Raw genomic sequence first — 17,671 nt, forward strand, 5'->3', positions numbered from 1 at the left:
GGGACAGCCCTCTCAGCTTCAGTATTACCAAGGCTGCTGCTTCTCCGTCAGCCATGCTGTCTCCCTCCTGCTTGGGACTTGTGATCTTGTTGATATTGAGTAAGTAACCTTTATTCAAGATGTTGAAGGTGTTCTATTCCTTGGTTTTAGGATAATTCTTAATCCCTACCAAAGTGGAGATTATCCCTCTTCACTGCTAATGTAACAATGCCTTTACTTTTTTTTTTTAAGGGGGGACCAGTGGAGACTCAGTGAACCAGACAGAAGGCCCTGTTACCCTCATAGAGGGGGCATTTTTGACCCTGAAATGCACTTATCAGACTACCTATTTATCTTTTCTTTTCTGGTATGTCCAATATCAAAACAAAGAGCCTGTTCTCCTCCTGAAAAGCTCATCGGATAATCAGGAGGTGAGCAACGGAGATTTTCGGGCCAGTCTTGTGAAGGCAGACAGCACTTTCCACCTGAAGAAATCTTCAGTGCAAGTGTCAGACTCAGCTGTGTACTACTGCGCTCTGGGAGACACAGTGAGGGAGGCTGCAGGGGGAGCTGAGCACAAACCCAGAGGGGCTCACATGGGGCTGAAGGGGACCAGCCTGGTTATTTTAGGAGCCACATTGAGCTTCAGTGTCTGTTATCAGGAAGCATACAGGTATTTGTCAGGGAAATAAAGACTATGTTTTCAAAATACAAACAAAAATACTTGATATGGCAAATATGTCTACTCATTGAGCCCGATTACCCAGTTAGTAAATACAGGTATGATGTCAAAATGATGTGGAAGTTTCATTGATTTTCTGTGATTTTTCTTAGTGCATTAATAATTTATGCCAAACTAAAGTACTATCAGGGCAAGTTTCTCATTATAAAATAAAAATAAAAAGTCTCAATTCTACTTTAGTGTGAGCAGAGTTTGTTTTAGTGGATTCGATAATTTCTAGAGTTTCCATGGTAAGCCACCTGGTGAAACAGAGCACAGGTAAAAAAAGACTGTGGAACATCTGGCTAGTGTGCAGTAGTTGAGCATCGACCCATGAACCAGAAAACCGAGGTTCGATTCTGGTCAAGGCACATGCCTGGATTGTGGGCTCAGTCCCCAATAGGGGGCGTGCTTTTTCATCATTGATGTTTCTATCTCTTCCCCCGCCCCTCCACTCTCTGAAATCAATAAAAACATATTTAAAATAAGACTATGAGGCTATCCCCACCCCTTATCTTAACAATATTGATTTATAAAGAACAATTACACTTAAAATTTTGTTGCACCTTGCCTTATGTTCTCATGAACTTATATCTAGAGAGGCAAAGCACAAGTCCCAATGTTTAAGGCTACAAAATGATTACTGGTTATGATACAAGGGACAAATGCCAATGGATACTTTTAATAGGATTTCTATTGTTTTTTATAATGCTCTTGTTACAACTTTTTAGCCTAAGGATTTTTTCCTATCCCAATTTTTACATAATTAGTATGGGTGGTTTGGAAGAGCAAGATGATTTTCAGAAATGTAGGTATGGAGTTATAACAGAAATTCCTGTACTTAGGCACTAAGTAGAATGTAGAATTTTCTGAATTTTTGTTTACGCACACACACAATAAATGTTTTACCCTTGCTGTTACTGAACATGGCACACACATGACACATTTTGTGACTCAGGAGGCATGATGTGAAATCATTCATTAACAACAAAATATTTCTCATGTAAATATTTTGGATTCCATGCAAAGTAGAAACAAAGGCTGAGACTAAAAGGTTTGCTTTCCTCTGAGAAAGTTAAAACATCATGATTGCTTTTTACATTGCTTCTCTTGGAAGAGAGAAGGAGACATAAATAAGACCGAAAGATACATAACCACATTATCCATTGTATTCACCATAGTTCATAATAAATTATATTCTATAAAAGTCCCACATTTTCCATCAAAGAGGAATGAACTGAACAGGATTTTATTTCCCCACTGTTTATTTACAGTCTTATAACTTATAACTAGACAAAATAGGTCTAGCTCAGGAGGCCAGCATTTCTCACCTAACAGGAAGCATGTGACACAACATGTAGCAAACTTGTGCTATATCTGCAAATTCTATTTCCTGTAGGGGGGCAGAGCATATCACAGCCCAGTATCTCTGCCTGTACCTCTTGAGCACAGGGTAAGAATTAAGATCTGGATTTGAGATAGAATATAGGACATTTTACTCAAGAGAAGACCTGCCAATATGCTGATTGCCAGTGTGCTGAAGGCAGTCATAGCCTCCATCTGTCTTGGTAAGGATGGCCACAGACACAGTGCTCAAGCTCCTCTCAGTCCCAAAGGTTGTGGGAGAAGCAAATCTTTGTTGTCTGAAGAGGTTTAAAAGGAGGATAATGGGCAATGGAACCAGAGTGCTGGGTCCTAAGCCACTTCATCCCTTTTACACTCATGGTTACAGTCTATTTCTTTTCTCTTTCTTGCAGGATCCAGCATGACCCAGAAGGTAATTCAAGCCCAGTCTGCAATTTCTGTGGTGGAGAAGGAGGCTGTAACCTTGAACTGTGTATATGAAGTTAGCAGTTACAATTATTACTTATTTTGGTACAAACAACCATCAAGTGGGAAAATGACTTACCTTATGCACCAGGAGTCTTATAATGAGCAAAATACCACAGAGGGTCGATATTCTCTGAACTTCCAGAAATCAGCCAGTTCCATCAACCTCACCATCACAGACTCGCAGCTCGGGGACTCAGCGGTGTATTTCTGTGCTTTGAGAGATGCCACAGTGATGTGGGTGCCTGTCAGGGCCCCACAAAATCATCAACATGAGATAGAGGCCCTGGGGAGGGACTCCATCACATACAGGATGAAGCAGGTGGGGGGTTGGCAAGGAAACCTTAGTTCAATTCATATAGAATGTGTAGATATAACATCCATTAAAAGCAAAGGGATCTCCTGTGCTTTAGAATAGATTAAGATAGAATATATAGCACATTAAATATTTTAAAAAGGGCAATAAGAAAATGTAATCTTTTGTTGGTTTTACTGAGATGAGAAAATGATCTAGTTATCTTTAGACCAAATAGGTGACTCCACTGATGTGTTGTTAAATCTTCAGAATCATTCATGCATTTATGAATTAATTATCATGTCAAATGCTTTGATCGACTTGTAATAAAAAATGTTTTCATTGATTTTTCTAAAAAAAATAGTATCATTACTCTGTTCGGGGCATAGGTTATGGCTTTTCTGAAATGGGAGTAGTCTTATTTTCCTTATTATTTAAGCAAGCAAGGGTTTACAGAAGCCAAAATAGCAGGGTTAAAATTTCCAACAGCAGTTTTTACATAAGATGGATGCTTCACTACTTCTTCACTATCCTCCCTCTTCAGGTGTTCCTGGAAATACCTGAGGTAGACCCCACACCAGAGCCTCTGTTCTTGCACATGATATCTCGACTGAAAAATTGTTCCAGTGCCCTGGGCTTCAGTTTTACCTAAATAAAAAGAATGCAAAGTAACACAAATTTAAAAATTTAAATAAATAAAACAAAAAGCTACTGCTTGTTCAATGAACTGTCCAGTTTCCTGAATCACTTAGATTACTCTTCTGGACCTGATCCACTGTGATTTTTTTTAAAAGAGGGAATGAAGTAGAGACTAAGAACATATGACATGTGATACAAATAAGCTCTGAGCCTGTCCCCTTATCCCACTTCATTTTGCTACATGTAGCAGTTGCCTTTGGTCTGGCCCCTAGTGCAACCTGTCCATGACCTATACTGCATCCTCTACTGTGTTAGCCCTCATTCTCATCTTCTTCCAGACAATGGGATGCAGGTCCAACAGCTTAGTGCCCCCCACATGTTGTCTTTTGACTTCACAACAAAAGTTTCCTTTTCTTTGAAAAAGAGCATTAGTGTCAGATTCCTTAGGAGTGAACAGTATTCTTCTCAGAGCAGGGTGGAATCCGTGTTTCACACCATCATTACCCTGCAATCTCCAGTCCTTCTCAGCATATCCAAACAGAAAGAGACAAGGTTAGCTGGATGTCACTCAGTCAAATGGACTTCCTAAAGAAGTGAAAAACCTCTTTGTTTGTTGTTCACTAGATTTATAAAAATACAGGGGCTGCCCTTTTGATGTAATCGCCAATTTACAGGTAGTACAAAAGATAGAGGAACATATTAAGCTCATCAGAATCCTCTCTAATAAAAGAGTAATATTAACCATCACTCCGCTACATAAGCCACGCCCACCAGCCAATCAGGGCGAGTATGCAAATTAACCCCAACCAAGATGGCTACCAGAAGGGAGGCTTGGGTTTCCCCGGCAACAGAGGAAGCCGAGCTTTCCACACACTCTGGTGGTCCCAGGCCTCCACTAAAGGATACAAAGTTTCAATTATAGAAGATACATCAATCCCAAGAGAAATGGCTGCCAGGCAAAGAGCAAGCAGGAGACTTGGCTCCGCTCCAGGCTACAAAGTTTCAATTGTAGAAGGTAAATAAATTCCAGATACCAGGGCCTCTGCTTGGGTCGCCAGGGGCGTGGCTGGCCTGCAAACCACCACAGGCCTCTCACCCAGGCCTCTCCACACCCAAAGGGAACCCCACCCTGATCCAGGACACCCTTCAGGGCAAACCAGCTGGTCCCCACCCGTGCACCAGGCCTCTATCCTATGTAATAAAAGAGCAATATGCAGATTGACCATCACTCCAATACACAAGATCAAGATAGCTGCCCCTATGTGGTCAAAGATCCTGCCCCCATGTGGACATAAGATGGACACCACAAGATGGCCAGCAGGGAAGGGCTGTTGGGAGGGACCAGGCCTGCAAGGGAGGGCAGTTGAGAGGGACCAGGCCTGCAAGGGAGGGCAGTTGGAGGCGATCAACCCTGCAAAGGAGGGCAGTTAGGGGTGACCAGACCGGCAGAGGAGGAAGTTGGGGGCAAACAGGATGGCAGGGGAGCAGTTAGACATCAATCAGGCTGGCATGGGAGTGGTTAAGGGGTGATCAGGCTGGCAGGCAGAAGCAGTTAGGGGCAATCAGGAAGGCAGGCAGGCGAGCAGTTGGGAGCCAGCAGTCCTGGATTGTGAGAGGGATGTCTGACTGCCCGTTTAGGCCCAATCCCAATGGGATCGGGGTTCGATTCTGGTCAAGGCACATGCTTATTGTATAACTAGAGGCCCGGTGCACGAAATTCATGCACAGGGGCAGGGAGTGTCCCTCAGCCCAGCTTGCACCCTCTCCAATCTGGGACCCCTCGAGGGATGTCTGACTGCCTGTTTAGGCCCGATCCCCATTGCCAGCCTGATTGATGTCTAACTGGCCCTGGTATCTCTAGTTATACAATAAGCAAATTCCATAGTATGGAAAACTCTGTAGGACAAACTTTGGTTTTCCTGCAATAAACTACAAGGAATGAAGTGGAGACTAAAAGAGGTTTAAAAACCATATCACCCAATCACAGTGTGTGGCCCTTCAGTGGATTCTGAATCCAGCAAACTAAAATAATTGACATTTTAACACATGTTAGATACTTGATTGTATTAAGAAATTAATTGTTAATTTTAAGTGTGATGATGGCATTGTGACTGTGATTCTAAAAATAAAAATTCATAGACATATATTAAACTAATCAAAGAAAAAACAATATGATATCTGGGATTTAAAAAAGATAGAGAGATGAGAAAATACAGGTGGGGCTATAAATGATACAAGATTGACTATAAGTTGATAATTGATAAAACTGATGGCTACATGTTCTAGACTGTATACTTTGTATGTATTTGAAATTATCATTGATAAAACTAAAAATTGAGAAACACTGATGAGAGAAAGACATCGGTCAGCTGCCGCCTGCACACCCCCTATTGGGGATTGAGCCTGCAACCCAGGCATGTGCCCTGATGGGGAATTGAACCTGCTCGGTGCATGAGATGATGCTCAACCACTGAGCCACCCCGCCCAGAGCCTTGTTTCAATTTCTTCATGTGTAAAATGTTGGTAATAGAACCTAACTCATGAAGCTGAGTAAAGAATTAAATAAAAATATATGTATACATAATATATACTTTATATACAATTCTTACACAAATATACACTTGAGTGGCCAGATTATTATGTTCTCTGAATGCATAATAATCTGGCCACTCAGTGTATATCCTATATAATAAAAGGCTAATATGCAAATTTTCCCCTTGACCAGGAGTTCGACCAGCAGGCAGGCTGGCTAACTGCCCATGTCCCTTCCCCCTGGCCAGGCTGGCCAGATCCCACCCATGCACGAATTCATGCACCAGGCCTCTAATACACACACACACACATACACACACACACACACACTGAGTGGCCAGATTATTATGCGTTCAGAGATCATAATAATCTGGCCACTCACTGTGTGTGTGTGTGTGTGTGTGTGTGTGTGTGTGTGTGTGTATATATATATATATATATATATATATATATATATATATATATATATATTACATAGCATGGCATCTTGACATAGTAGGGACCCAATTCATGATTACCATCCTATATAATAAGGAGGTAATATGCAAATTAACCCTAATTCCCTCACAAGATGGCTGCCTACAACCAGGTTGGCACGGGGGTTAGTGAGGGACGACCAAACAACTGAATAAGCAGGCTGCATGGGGCAACCAGATCGGCAGGGGGGTTAGTGAGGGACGACCAAATGACTGAACAAGCAGGCTGTGTGGGGCGACCAGGCTGGCGCGGAGGGGGGGGGGGCATGAGGGGTGACCAGGTCAGCAGGGTGGGTAGTTGGGGCGACCAGGCTAGCAGGGTGGGTAGTTGGGGCGACCAGGCTAGCAGGGGGGAAGTTGGGGTGACCAGTACAGCAGGGGGGCAGTTAGGGGTGACCAGGCCAGCAGCAGGGGGGCAATTGGGGCAACCAGGTCAGCAGGGGGGGCAGTAAGAGGTGACCAGGCTGGTGGGGGGGCAGTTTGTTGAGACCAGGCCAGTGGGGGGGTGCAGTTGGGGGCAACCAGGCCGGCAGGAGGGGCAGTTGGGGGTGATTAGGCTGGCAAGGGGGGCAGTGGGGGGTAACTAGGCCAGCAGGGGTGAGCAGTTGGGGGTGACCAGGCCAGCAGGCAGGCAGGTGAGCAATTAGGAGCCAGTTGTCCAGGATTGTGAGAGGAATGTCCGACTGCTGGTTTAGGTCTGATCCCCAGGTTAGAGAGGGTGCAGGCTGGGCTGAGGGGAACGCCCCCCCCCCCCCCCCCACTGCCCCAGTGCACAAATTTTGTGCACCGGGGCTCTGGTCTATAATAATAAAAGTGTAGGTCCTTCCGGACAAAGCTGGGGCTGTGAGGGAAGCCCGGGTCCCGGGTGCCAGATGGAAGCTGGGGCTGGCAGCCAGGGGAAGGAAGGCCTACTCTTGCACAAATTTTGTGCATTGGGCCTCTGCTTATTAACAAAAAGGCAGAGGTTCTAGGGTCTACATCAGGTTTTCAATGCTGTACTCTTTTTATAACACCACACTGTTCCTTGATATGTTTTTCAAGAACAGAACCACAGCTCACTTTACTGAAAAGGCAGAGGCCATCTTGGCACTTCTTGAAAACTCATCCTAAGAGGGGTCTAGACGCCTCTGGTAAATTTCCCTATTTGCAGCCCCCCGACCCCCACTGTCCTGACAAGCCCCAGGTCCTGATGCAGGAAGAGCAGGTGATTGATGTGTAACATAAAATGGTGTTCTCAGGGGGCAGGCAGGGCCACTTTATTCCCCTGACTAGGTAAGTTACCCAATAAATATTTTTAAAACTTCAGTTGCACCACCTAATTTTACAAAGCACTTTCATAAGCATTATTTCATTCTCTCCTCATAATAACGCTGTGAGCAAGACAAAGTACACAGATTTAACCCCATTTTATAGATTAAAAAACTAAGGTTCAGAGAGGTTAAGTGACTTGAGCCAGGGTGCTCAGCCAAGGGTAGAGCCCATTCTCAAACTAGCTCTCTCTACTGAATTACCTGGCTCTGAGTTTATATCCCATCAGTCCAAAAGGGTAATATTTTTTTTTTTTTGAAATGTGCTTACACTTTTGTATCTCTCACAGCACTGGACAAAGCGCTTAGGGGCCTGGGTAGAGTTGAGTTGTCCTATTTCAACATTGCCCCCACTCAGCTCAAGGACTGACAAAGGCACACTGCCGCTGCTCTTTGGGACTTCCACACAGAAGCTAGGATCACTGCATCTCCAAAATATTTAGTTTTGAGGAGCAGAGAGGAGGGAAAAGCCCTTCGAAGGTCAGGACAGCCTTACTTTTGCTTCTGTATCCTAGGCTCTACGTTGAGAAGAGGTTCAAAGGCGGCCAGCAGAGGAGGTGGCCACAGGCGTCAAGAACCACAATTTAATCACGTCTCACATAAACCAAATTCCAGAGGCCATTTCTTAAGTAATTCAACTTTCAGGCAAAATGGAGACTTTTTAATTTTGAGACTGTTTTACAAAATTTAAGATATATTAATTTGACACTGAAGTTTATTTATTCCAAAGGCTAGACAATACTAACTCCTTCTGGAAGCTCATCAGAGAATTAGTGTGATGAAAGGAAAAGGAAGTAAGAAAGCTCTGGGCGTGTGTCTGGACACCCAAATCTGAAGGTAAATGTAAATGTTGCCTCTTCCCTCACATTCTGCACTCCCACCCAGTAGGTGTTAGACCTCTGAGCATTGGAGGTTAAACATGTTGGAAAACAGGCCTCAGAAAGGAAGAGGGAGATGAAAGGACAAAAATAAATCTAAACGCTGGAGGTAATATATTCAGACAGGTTTTATTCACCTAGTGATAAATGTGTCAGTTATTTCCTGGGCCCGAGCTAGTGGGAATATAGGCAGGATTAGGGATAAGATCTGTTTTACTTATCAGCTCCTCACTCGACTGAAAGCAACCTGAGATAGGAATCATGTCTTGTTTTGGCTTATGCGATTTTTACAGAGCTTTGCACATTGTAGACAACTTAGTAAATTTCCAGAAAGAATGCTTGCGCTTAGGGCTTCCCAAGCCTGCACGTTAGCATGAGAACAGCTAGGGGATCTGCTTAGCCAGGGAGTCCTGCCAGCATGATCACTCTATTTAAGAGCCTAATTTTGATAAGAGTCAAAACCAAGTTAATTTCAATTTGGTGATAGAATCTACTAAGGGTGAATATTAATTATTTGAAGAAAACTATTTTTGTGTTCAGCTGATTTAGTCATAGCCATTGTTACTATATGGACAGCACAGCCGCTGAGAGCCTGTGCAGGAAAATATCACAGCAGTCTGCCACAACAGATGCCTTAAATGGTTTATAGAAGCTGGGAACAATGTTTCGCTTTCTTACCACACCATCGGACTTTGCATACAGCAAACCCAGTCCTAGAGAAAGAATAAACTATGAAAATGGCCCTTTTCAATTTTCTGCTGGGTTTGTTTTACTAGCACAGATAATTGCAAAGGAAATGAGACAAACAAGCCAACAGACACGGAGCAAGCAGTACCTTTAACTGAGATTCCTGAATTCCCTAATTAAACAAATAAATAGGAGACAGCTAAATACCATATGCATGCCTCTGGAATGAAGACAGATGGGCTAATAATAGGAAGCATCTAAACCGGCTTTCTAAAAACAAATACTAAATTGGATTTAAAAAAAATGATGTGTCAGAAGTAAAAAGATAGTGTGTCAAGAACCAGGTTGCCTACCCAAGGTTACCTGTCCCTCATAAGGCTAAACGTGTGAGGTTGCTGGTCCCCAAGTATGGTCCAGGAACCCCTAAGAAGAGGGGATACCGAACTCAATGAGTGTCCTCTCTTGTGTGGGCAGATCTAAGTCAAAGATTCAAAGTGACCCCCCTGCAGTCTCTCTCGCTCCCTCGCTCCCTCTCTTTCCAAATCCCTCCCCTCTGGTGCGCTCATCCACAAATTGCTTCTGGATCCCCAAACTCCTCTTTCATCTCATCAACAAGAGACAGCTACATTATTTTTGGTAAGTTCTCCCTACACTAGAAACTGCCTCCAGAAAGCAAGCTTGGGCAATGTTTAGAGCTCACCCCATTTGTTTTCCTTATCTCTGTGCTACCTGTAGTCCAATGTCCAAAAATTGTTTCATTTATTTTGTCCAGGCTTCTGGTTGGAAGGTCAATTCCTGTAATACCCTCCCTTTGTCAGTGAAATATAAGTCACAGTAATTTATTTTATTTGTATTTTACAAATGTATCATTCCATGATGGATTGGGGGAAAAACTGGCTATTCAACCACAGATTATTTGAGAAGAACTATCTATATATATAAAAAGCTTGTGGCTGTCACAACCAGGGCGACCAAACAACCTGTCCATCTCCCTGGCCCTCAGGCTCTGATTGATCAGGGGGTGGCTAATGGGGGAACTGGGGTCCCTCAGGCTCCAATGAATCTGTGGCAGCAGCGACTGATGAGCGAGCGGAAGGCAGACTGCTTGGTCCCTCCTCCTGGCCCTCAGACTCCAATCAATCAGTGGCGGAGGCAGGGTGGAACTTGGGACTGGCTCTCTTAGTAGTCCTGCAGGTTCAATCTCCAGAGGACAAGCCAGGCACCCACGGACCAGCACCGCCGGCATGATCCCGACAGCGCTGCCGGCTTCCTGGAACTCGGCCTCAGGCACTGTGGCCACTTCCCCTCCTTAGACGCTCCACAAGGAAGAAAGGATACCGCCAGCAGTGCCAGCGGCAACCAGCGTTGACTGCTCTCCCCATGCTTCCTCCAGGTCACTCGCTGGCCCTCACCCACCCCACTCCAGATGAAGTGTGAGCACTGAGCACGGAAGGAATATAGTAAAAAAAACAAACAAACAAAAGAGAATGCCACAGTCAACGTCCGGAGTCCAGCTCAGGAGAATACAGAGAAGGGATAATTCCATAAGTTGGTTGATGCCAAGACATTTCTGAGTGACTGCCTGGCGTGTGACAGTTGTGTGACCACAGAGGAAGGAGTCCAAGTTTCTCAACAGAACAACAAGGACTTCTTCCGTGTTCTGAACCTTAATAAGAAATGTGATACCTCACAGCACAAGGTGCTGGCAGTGTCCGTGTGTCCTTAGTCTCTGCCTTATTTTGCTGCTAAATTCAGCCTCAATGTCCCTGTTGCATCCAGAAGGCTCTGTGGCTTCCTCAAAAGCCTTGGGGTGCACTGTCTTTGACATGAAGATAGCTGTGGACTTCAGCATCCTGGAGAGTCAGTAGGAATTTGTGCGTCGGTACTGCCAGCATCGTGAGGAAAAGCCTTAGCTACCCATGCTGACCTCCATCTGCCCTGGCTGGGTCGGATATGCCGAGCATGTGCTGGGACAACCCATCACCCCCCACCTCTGCACGGCCAAGTCTCCCCAGCAGATCATGGGCTCTCTGGTGAAGGATTACTTCACCAGACGGCAGAACCTGTCCCCAGACAAGATTTTCCACATCATTGTGGCCCTGTGTTATGACAAGAAACTGGAGGCCCTTTGAGAAGATGTTCCCACAGCTTTACATAGTTCCCAGGGTGCTAACTGCGTGTTAACCTCAGGTGAAATTGTCCAGACAATGGAGCAAAGTGACCTTTCCTTGAATGACACCGCTGTGGACACTCTGTTTGGAGACATGAAGGAGGAGGTGAGGCTCCACGAGGGTGCCAGCTCCGACAGGTACTTGGAACACATCTTTAGGCACATGGCCAAGGAGCTGTTCAATGAGGACATGGGGGCGCTCACCTACTGCACCCTGAGGAGCAAAAACTTCTAGGAGGTCACCCTTGAAAGGGACGGAGAGGTTCTGCTATGCTTTGAGGCTGCTTATGGCTTTCGGAACATCCTGAAGTGGTCCTGAAGCTATAGAGGAGCAAGTTCCCCTGCCACTTTGTGGAGGTCCTGGCCTGCGCCGGGGATGCCTAAGCAGCAGGGGCCAGGCCTGGGCGAGGACGGGCATTCAGACAGGGCATTGCTGTGGCAGATGGAAGGCATCTATGCTGCCATCCGGGTGTAGCCCCCGGAGACCAGTGCCCATGTGTAGGAGCTGTACCAGGAGTGGCTGCTGGGGGTGGGGGGATGACGTGACTCCCCCAGGGCCCAGGCAGCCCTGCACACCGCCTAGCAGAGCTCAGGGCAGCCTTCCAGGATATCAAGTGGTAAAGGTCCAGCAGACACCTGGCCTGCAGACTGCCTGAAGAGGGTGTCAGACATGTGAAAGAAAGGCTTAGCATATCTGTCATTGCTTTGGTTTTCAGAATTCGCTGCTCCCCATCTGTCAGTTCCCTCCCTCTGAGGGGCACTGTCATCATCACATGGGTGCAACTGGAATATTGTATCTTGAGAGGATTGCCCCAATGTACGTATCCTTTCATCTGACAAAAAATCCCAAAGAACAAGAATGGAGACAGACTATTGTCTTTGGTTCTGCCCACGCGCCTCAGAGAGATTGGATGAGGAAATGGCCCAATTTGGCCCTGACTTTACCCACTTATATTACTCTTGAAGGTGTCTTTGCCACAATGTGAATAAACTGCCACCTTTTGGAATAGGGGTTCATACCAAAGTCTGCATTCCCAACTTTTCTTGAAACAGATCTATGTCCTGCAGCTGTGGCCATCGTCCTGAGACCAGGTGCTGTTGACCAGGTCCTGTCACTGGGAATCAGGGTGCACTGGAGTGGCCCCCCCATGCCCTTTTACATTCAGGGATTGAGCTGAACTCACTTTGGGGGAGCCCTGGCAAGGGTGACAGGTGTCACAGATGGAAGGATGGAGAATGGAGAGGCGGACACCCTGCTCGGTCCCTCCCTGGGTGGGGTCAGGCAGATGAAGGCCAGCCAGCCCACCCCACAATTGGGTGAGATAGCATCCTCTGTGTCCACCTCTCACCCCGTGGGCCCAGCCACTCCCCTCAGCTCCGGGTAGCCCTCTGCGTTCCATGAAAGTGCACTCTGCCCTCAGATGCTTCTCGCCCTAAATGAGAAGGAAGAGAGCAGTTGGCCCACAGATAACTACACAGAAAGATAGGGCTCATGGCTGGCGAATGCAGTGGTGGTGGCGGGAGCCTCTCCTGCCTCCGTGGCAGTGCTAAGGAGCAGCAAGCCGAGTGGTAAGGAGCAGCGAGCAGGCGGGCCATAAGGAGCGAGGGGTCCCAGACTGCGAGAGGGATTTCCAACTGTCAGCTTAGGCCTATTCCTCAGGGGATGTCCGCCTGCCAGACATCCCCTGAGGGGTCCTGGACTGTGGGAGGGTGCAGACCTGGCTGACGGACCCCCTCCAGTGCACGAATTCATACACCGGCCTCTAGTATTAGATAATGTTTTGTCTCTGGTGTTGAGTCTTGGGGGATGAATAAAAATAATTTGGGTAAAGGACTGGAGGAAAGTAAGGAGCACTTTCTAGGCAGAGGGATCCCTCTCTGAACGATTGGGACATTTCAAGGAAGAGACCCCAGACTATGCCATTTAAAAGTTGTGCCTGTGATTATTTGGGAAGGTATAGATCTCTCTACAATGCAGGAAATGATGGAAGTAATAAATATTTCCCCAAGAATACTGATGAACCCACAGAGTGAATGTTTAGTACTTTCGTCTTAGGGTTCTATCCCATTCCCCTGTGTCTACCCCTCTAGTGTTATTAGGAGGAATAAGGTCCCTGACATGGTTGTGGTGTAATTTGAGGGATAACCACCAGAGGGCGGTGCTTCCTTCTGATGTGGTTCACATTTGTATTCTAGTTGTGGTTTGAAGGTAAATGCAGCCACAAAACAGACTGTCGTGCAGAAAGTAGTTCTTATTTATGGGTGAAGAGTTTCTACAAGATCCTGCTGGAGACTAGCCCTATTGCATTTGGTGGATTCTAGGGAGCAAGGATAATCTTCTTCTGTCAACATGCTTTCTGCCACCTGTTCAGTTCTTGTGATCGTCTTAACATTCGGTAAGTAACATTTTATCCTGAATGTTAATGACTTTCATTTTAATATAATCAAGCTTTCTCCTCTGACTGAAAATTCTCTTCCTATCTATTTCTAACATAACAAAATAATTATTTTTCAGGAGTGACCAATGGAGACTCAGTGAACCAGACAGAAGGCCCTGTTACCCTCACCGAGGGGGCATCTGTGATCCTGAACTGCAATTACCAGACCATTTACTCAACTCCTTACCTTTTTTGGTATGTCCAGTATCGCAACAAAGCTCCCTCACTCCTGAAGAGCTCAACAGAGCACCAGACGACCGAGCAGCATGGGTTTCAAGCCAAGCATGTTAAGAGTGACAGCTCCTTCCACCTGGAGAAATCCTCACTCCAAATGTCAGACTCGGCTGTGTACTACTGCGCTCTGAGAGACACAGTGAGGGAGGCTGCAGGGGGAGCTGAGCCCAAACCCAGAGGGGCACAGGCGAGGCAGCCCTGGGAGGGAGTGTTATATTCTCCCTCTGCACAGTATGGAGTTTATTTAGAGCTTCCTCAGGAAAATAAAACAAGCTCTGGTAATTCCTAGAAACCTAAGAGGTTGGGAATTGCTCTGCAGGTAGAAGAGGGCAGATGTCACTTAAAGGGAACCCAAGCGTTGATACCCAGAAGTGCTCAGCCAGAAAGGCTCCTCTCTTCTCCAGACTCCAAACCTTTCATAGGAAACATTTCCAGGAAAACTCTACCATGGAATTAGTCTACCACGGTATTTTAAACATTTGATTATTGAAGAGCCCCAGTAATATTGTGCATTTCATGCAAACATTCACAAGCCAAATGAGGGACTTAGACTCTGGTCTTTAGTGTTCTGTATAAGTCTCTACACTAAGATGGGCATGTCCCCCTCTGGCTCAGTCCTTGCTACAGAAAATTCAACCCAGCTCTGCATTAACTCTTCACCCCATACAGCTGCTCAGGAAACACTGATGTGGAAGGACTTGCTGGTCAGGGCACCGAAGGCCATCCCCTTCTCTGGTCCACATAATACACCAGGTGAGAGGCAGCCGGTCAGGAAAGGCTGTGTCTAGGGAGTCCACACTCTGCATGTCCAGTCTCCTCTGCCATCACTCAAATGTTTAATTCCTGAGGACAATGTGCTCAGTAACTTGGGGTAGGGCTTTAGGTTCTACGATGATTCATTTGAAAGGAGGATAGGATTTTGACCCACCTTAACTCTTTAAACTAAAATATTAGTTTAAACTAAAACATTTCAATATTATTATATATTTCCCTGTAAAACAAGAAAGATCTGTTTGCAAAGACCAGGGATGTTTCCCACAAGAAGGATCCTTCTTTGTCTACAGAGTAGGTGTACTGGTTAATAATGGTAGATTTTGTCACTAAAGAAAACAAGATAATTTCAAGAGAAACATCAAAAGTGCTTTATTCAAAGTAATGTCTATCGCTAGCTACACATTTTCCCCATCTTTCAGGTAATTTGTGGAATTTTCTATAGCTAGCTACCGTCCCAATAGAACTTTTCTTGTTTGAGGCAAACCATTCAGAGACCCAATTTTGCACTCCTTTGCATGTTTTGAAGTACTACTCAGAAAGTGCTTGTGCCATCAATCGAACAAGTAGTAATCTGAAGGAGCGAGGTCTGGTGAATACAGCGGGTGGGTTAGTACTTCCCAGGCAAGATCTTTTAATGCACTTTAACTGGTTTTGAAGTGTGTGATGGTGCATCATCATGAAGCAAAATTACTTTGACGTGTCTTCTGGCACATTCTGGTCGTTTCACAATCAAAGCATGGTTTAAATTGATTATTTGTTGTCGGTAGTGATCAATATTAACGGTTTCACCTGGTTTTAGAAGCTCATAATACACCACACCTTCCTGATCCCACCAAAGGCAGAGCAGTGTCTTCTTTCCGAAGCGATTTGGCCTTGCAGTCAATGTTGATGGTTGACCTGGATCAACCCATGATTTTGTGCATTTGGGATTCTCAAAATAAATCCACTTTTCATCGCCAGTCACAATTCAATGCAAAAAAAGACTTTCTTTCGTGCCATTGAAGCAACATTTTACTGATGACTTTTCGGTTTTCCATTTGTCTTTCGTTCAGTTGATGTGGCACCCATTTTCCTTCCTTTGCGATCTTTCCCATTGCTTGTAAATGATCAGAAATTGTTTACTGAGCAAGGTTTAATCTTTCTGCAAATTGTTTTGAGTTTGACATGCATCTTTATTCAATAATGCTTGTAATTATTGGTCTTCAAACTTTTTCGATTGACCTGGACATAATTGTCCTTCACATCGAAATAATCACTTTTAAAGCATTTAAACCAGCATTCACAAGTATCTTGAGATGGAGCATGTTCACCATAAGCTTCCCAAAGTATACGATAACTTTCAGCAGCACTTTTCTTCAAAAAAGTAATGAATTAAAACTTCCTGGAAATGCTCTTTTTATGTTGTTGGTCCATTCATGTTGTTGCAAATGGCACAAAATTCAACATTTTTAAGCGTAAAAATAACTATGATGTTAACACCTTCAGAAAATTTGATATATGAAGTTTTAAAGCTTGCTGTCAATACAACAAAATAGCATACATATAAAATTGCATGTATATCAACATATGTGTAACTCCATCCATTGAAAAAAATCCCCATTATTAACCGCTACACCTAGTACACTGTCTATTATTAACTAGGGAGCCAAGTGAATAAGGTAATCCCATATTTCCAGGTTTTAAAGTTGAGCTATAATAGCACTACACAGGAAAACAAGAGTCGTGTGAACATTGGTCAAACTTGAAATCCTACAATAAACTCAATTCTAATAAGAAACAATACAGAATTCTTTTGGATTCTTTTTACTGACTTTGGCTAAACTGTAAGTTGCAGTTCATTGAGACCAGAGCAAGGAATAAATACCCAGGATTTATTCCCTTTGCCTGCTTTTTTAGTTATTCTTGGTTTGCCCTTTCACTCAAATCCAGGCTTCCTCCCAACATGGCTGTCCTGTTCTATGCCCTGGTAATCCAACTCCTGCAAATGGCATCATCCAGGCATTCCTTGCTTTTTGGCATCTTACTGTACTCAAGCACTGACAAAAACTGGCAAGAGATCTGTGGGTGGGAAGAGATAAGGATGAAGGATAATTTCTTCTTTTGCTCCCTGCTTGCTAGGATGTAGTGGTTCTGACATTGGCTTCCTCCCTCTCTATTTTAAGCTATCTTTATGCCCCCAACCCCAATTCATATGTTGCATTGCTAACTTTCAATATAATGATGTTTGGAGGCAGAACTTTTGAAGGGTAATTAGGTTTAGATGAGATCATGAGTGTGGGATCGGCATAATGGAATTAGTGTCTTTATTTTTGTTTTTAGACTTTTTTTTTAAGAACACTAGGATCCCAAGTATGATAAATACAAAGAAGGCTACACCTAGGCACATTATAATCAAAATTCTGGAAAAAAATAAATCAAGATTAGATCTTAAAAGCAGTTGGAGGAAAAAGATAGATAGACACATTACATGCATGCAGGAATAATAATACAAATGATGACTGATTTTTTTACCCAAAACAATGGAAAACAGAAGACAATGTAACAATATACTTAAAGTATAAATAATTGACCAACTAGAATTCTATGGCCAGCCAAAATATCTTTTAAAATATTGGAAAATTAGTTTGTTTTTCTTATTTGTTCATTTGTTGCTCTCAGTTTTATATCCTATATATGAGTGAAATCATATGGTTCTTAACTTTTTCTGTCTG

The 17,671-nt window shown here is 44.4% G+C and overlaps 1 pseudogene and 1 gene segment (V, D, J or C); both read left to right on the top strand.

The window, feature by feature from the left end:
• The first annotated feature begins 2,219 nt into the window (after positions 1-2,219).
• On the top strand, positions 2,220-7,691 carry LOC129149055 (T cell receptor alpha variable 19-like). The segment is given in 3 exon segments: positions 2,220-2,268; positions 2,458-2,852; positions 7,623-7,691. Coding segments are annotated over 3 exon segments (513 nt in total).
• Positions 7,692-10,770: 3,079 nt separating this feature from the next.
• LOC129149056 (nuclear prelamin A recognition factor-like) lies at positions 10,771-12,055 on the top strand (annotated as a pseudogene).
• The last annotated feature ends 5,616 nt before the right edge of the window (positions 12,056-17,671 follow it).

The sequence above is a fragment of the Eptesicus fuscus genome, chromosome 5 (genome assembly GCF_027574615.1).
Source record: "Eptesicus fuscus isolate TK198812 chromosome 5, DD_ASM_mEF_20220401, whole genome shotgun sequence".
Classification (NCBI taxonomy): domain Eukaryota; kingdom Metazoa; phylum Chordata; class Mammalia; order Chiroptera; family Vespertilionidae; genus Eptesicus; species Eptesicus fuscus.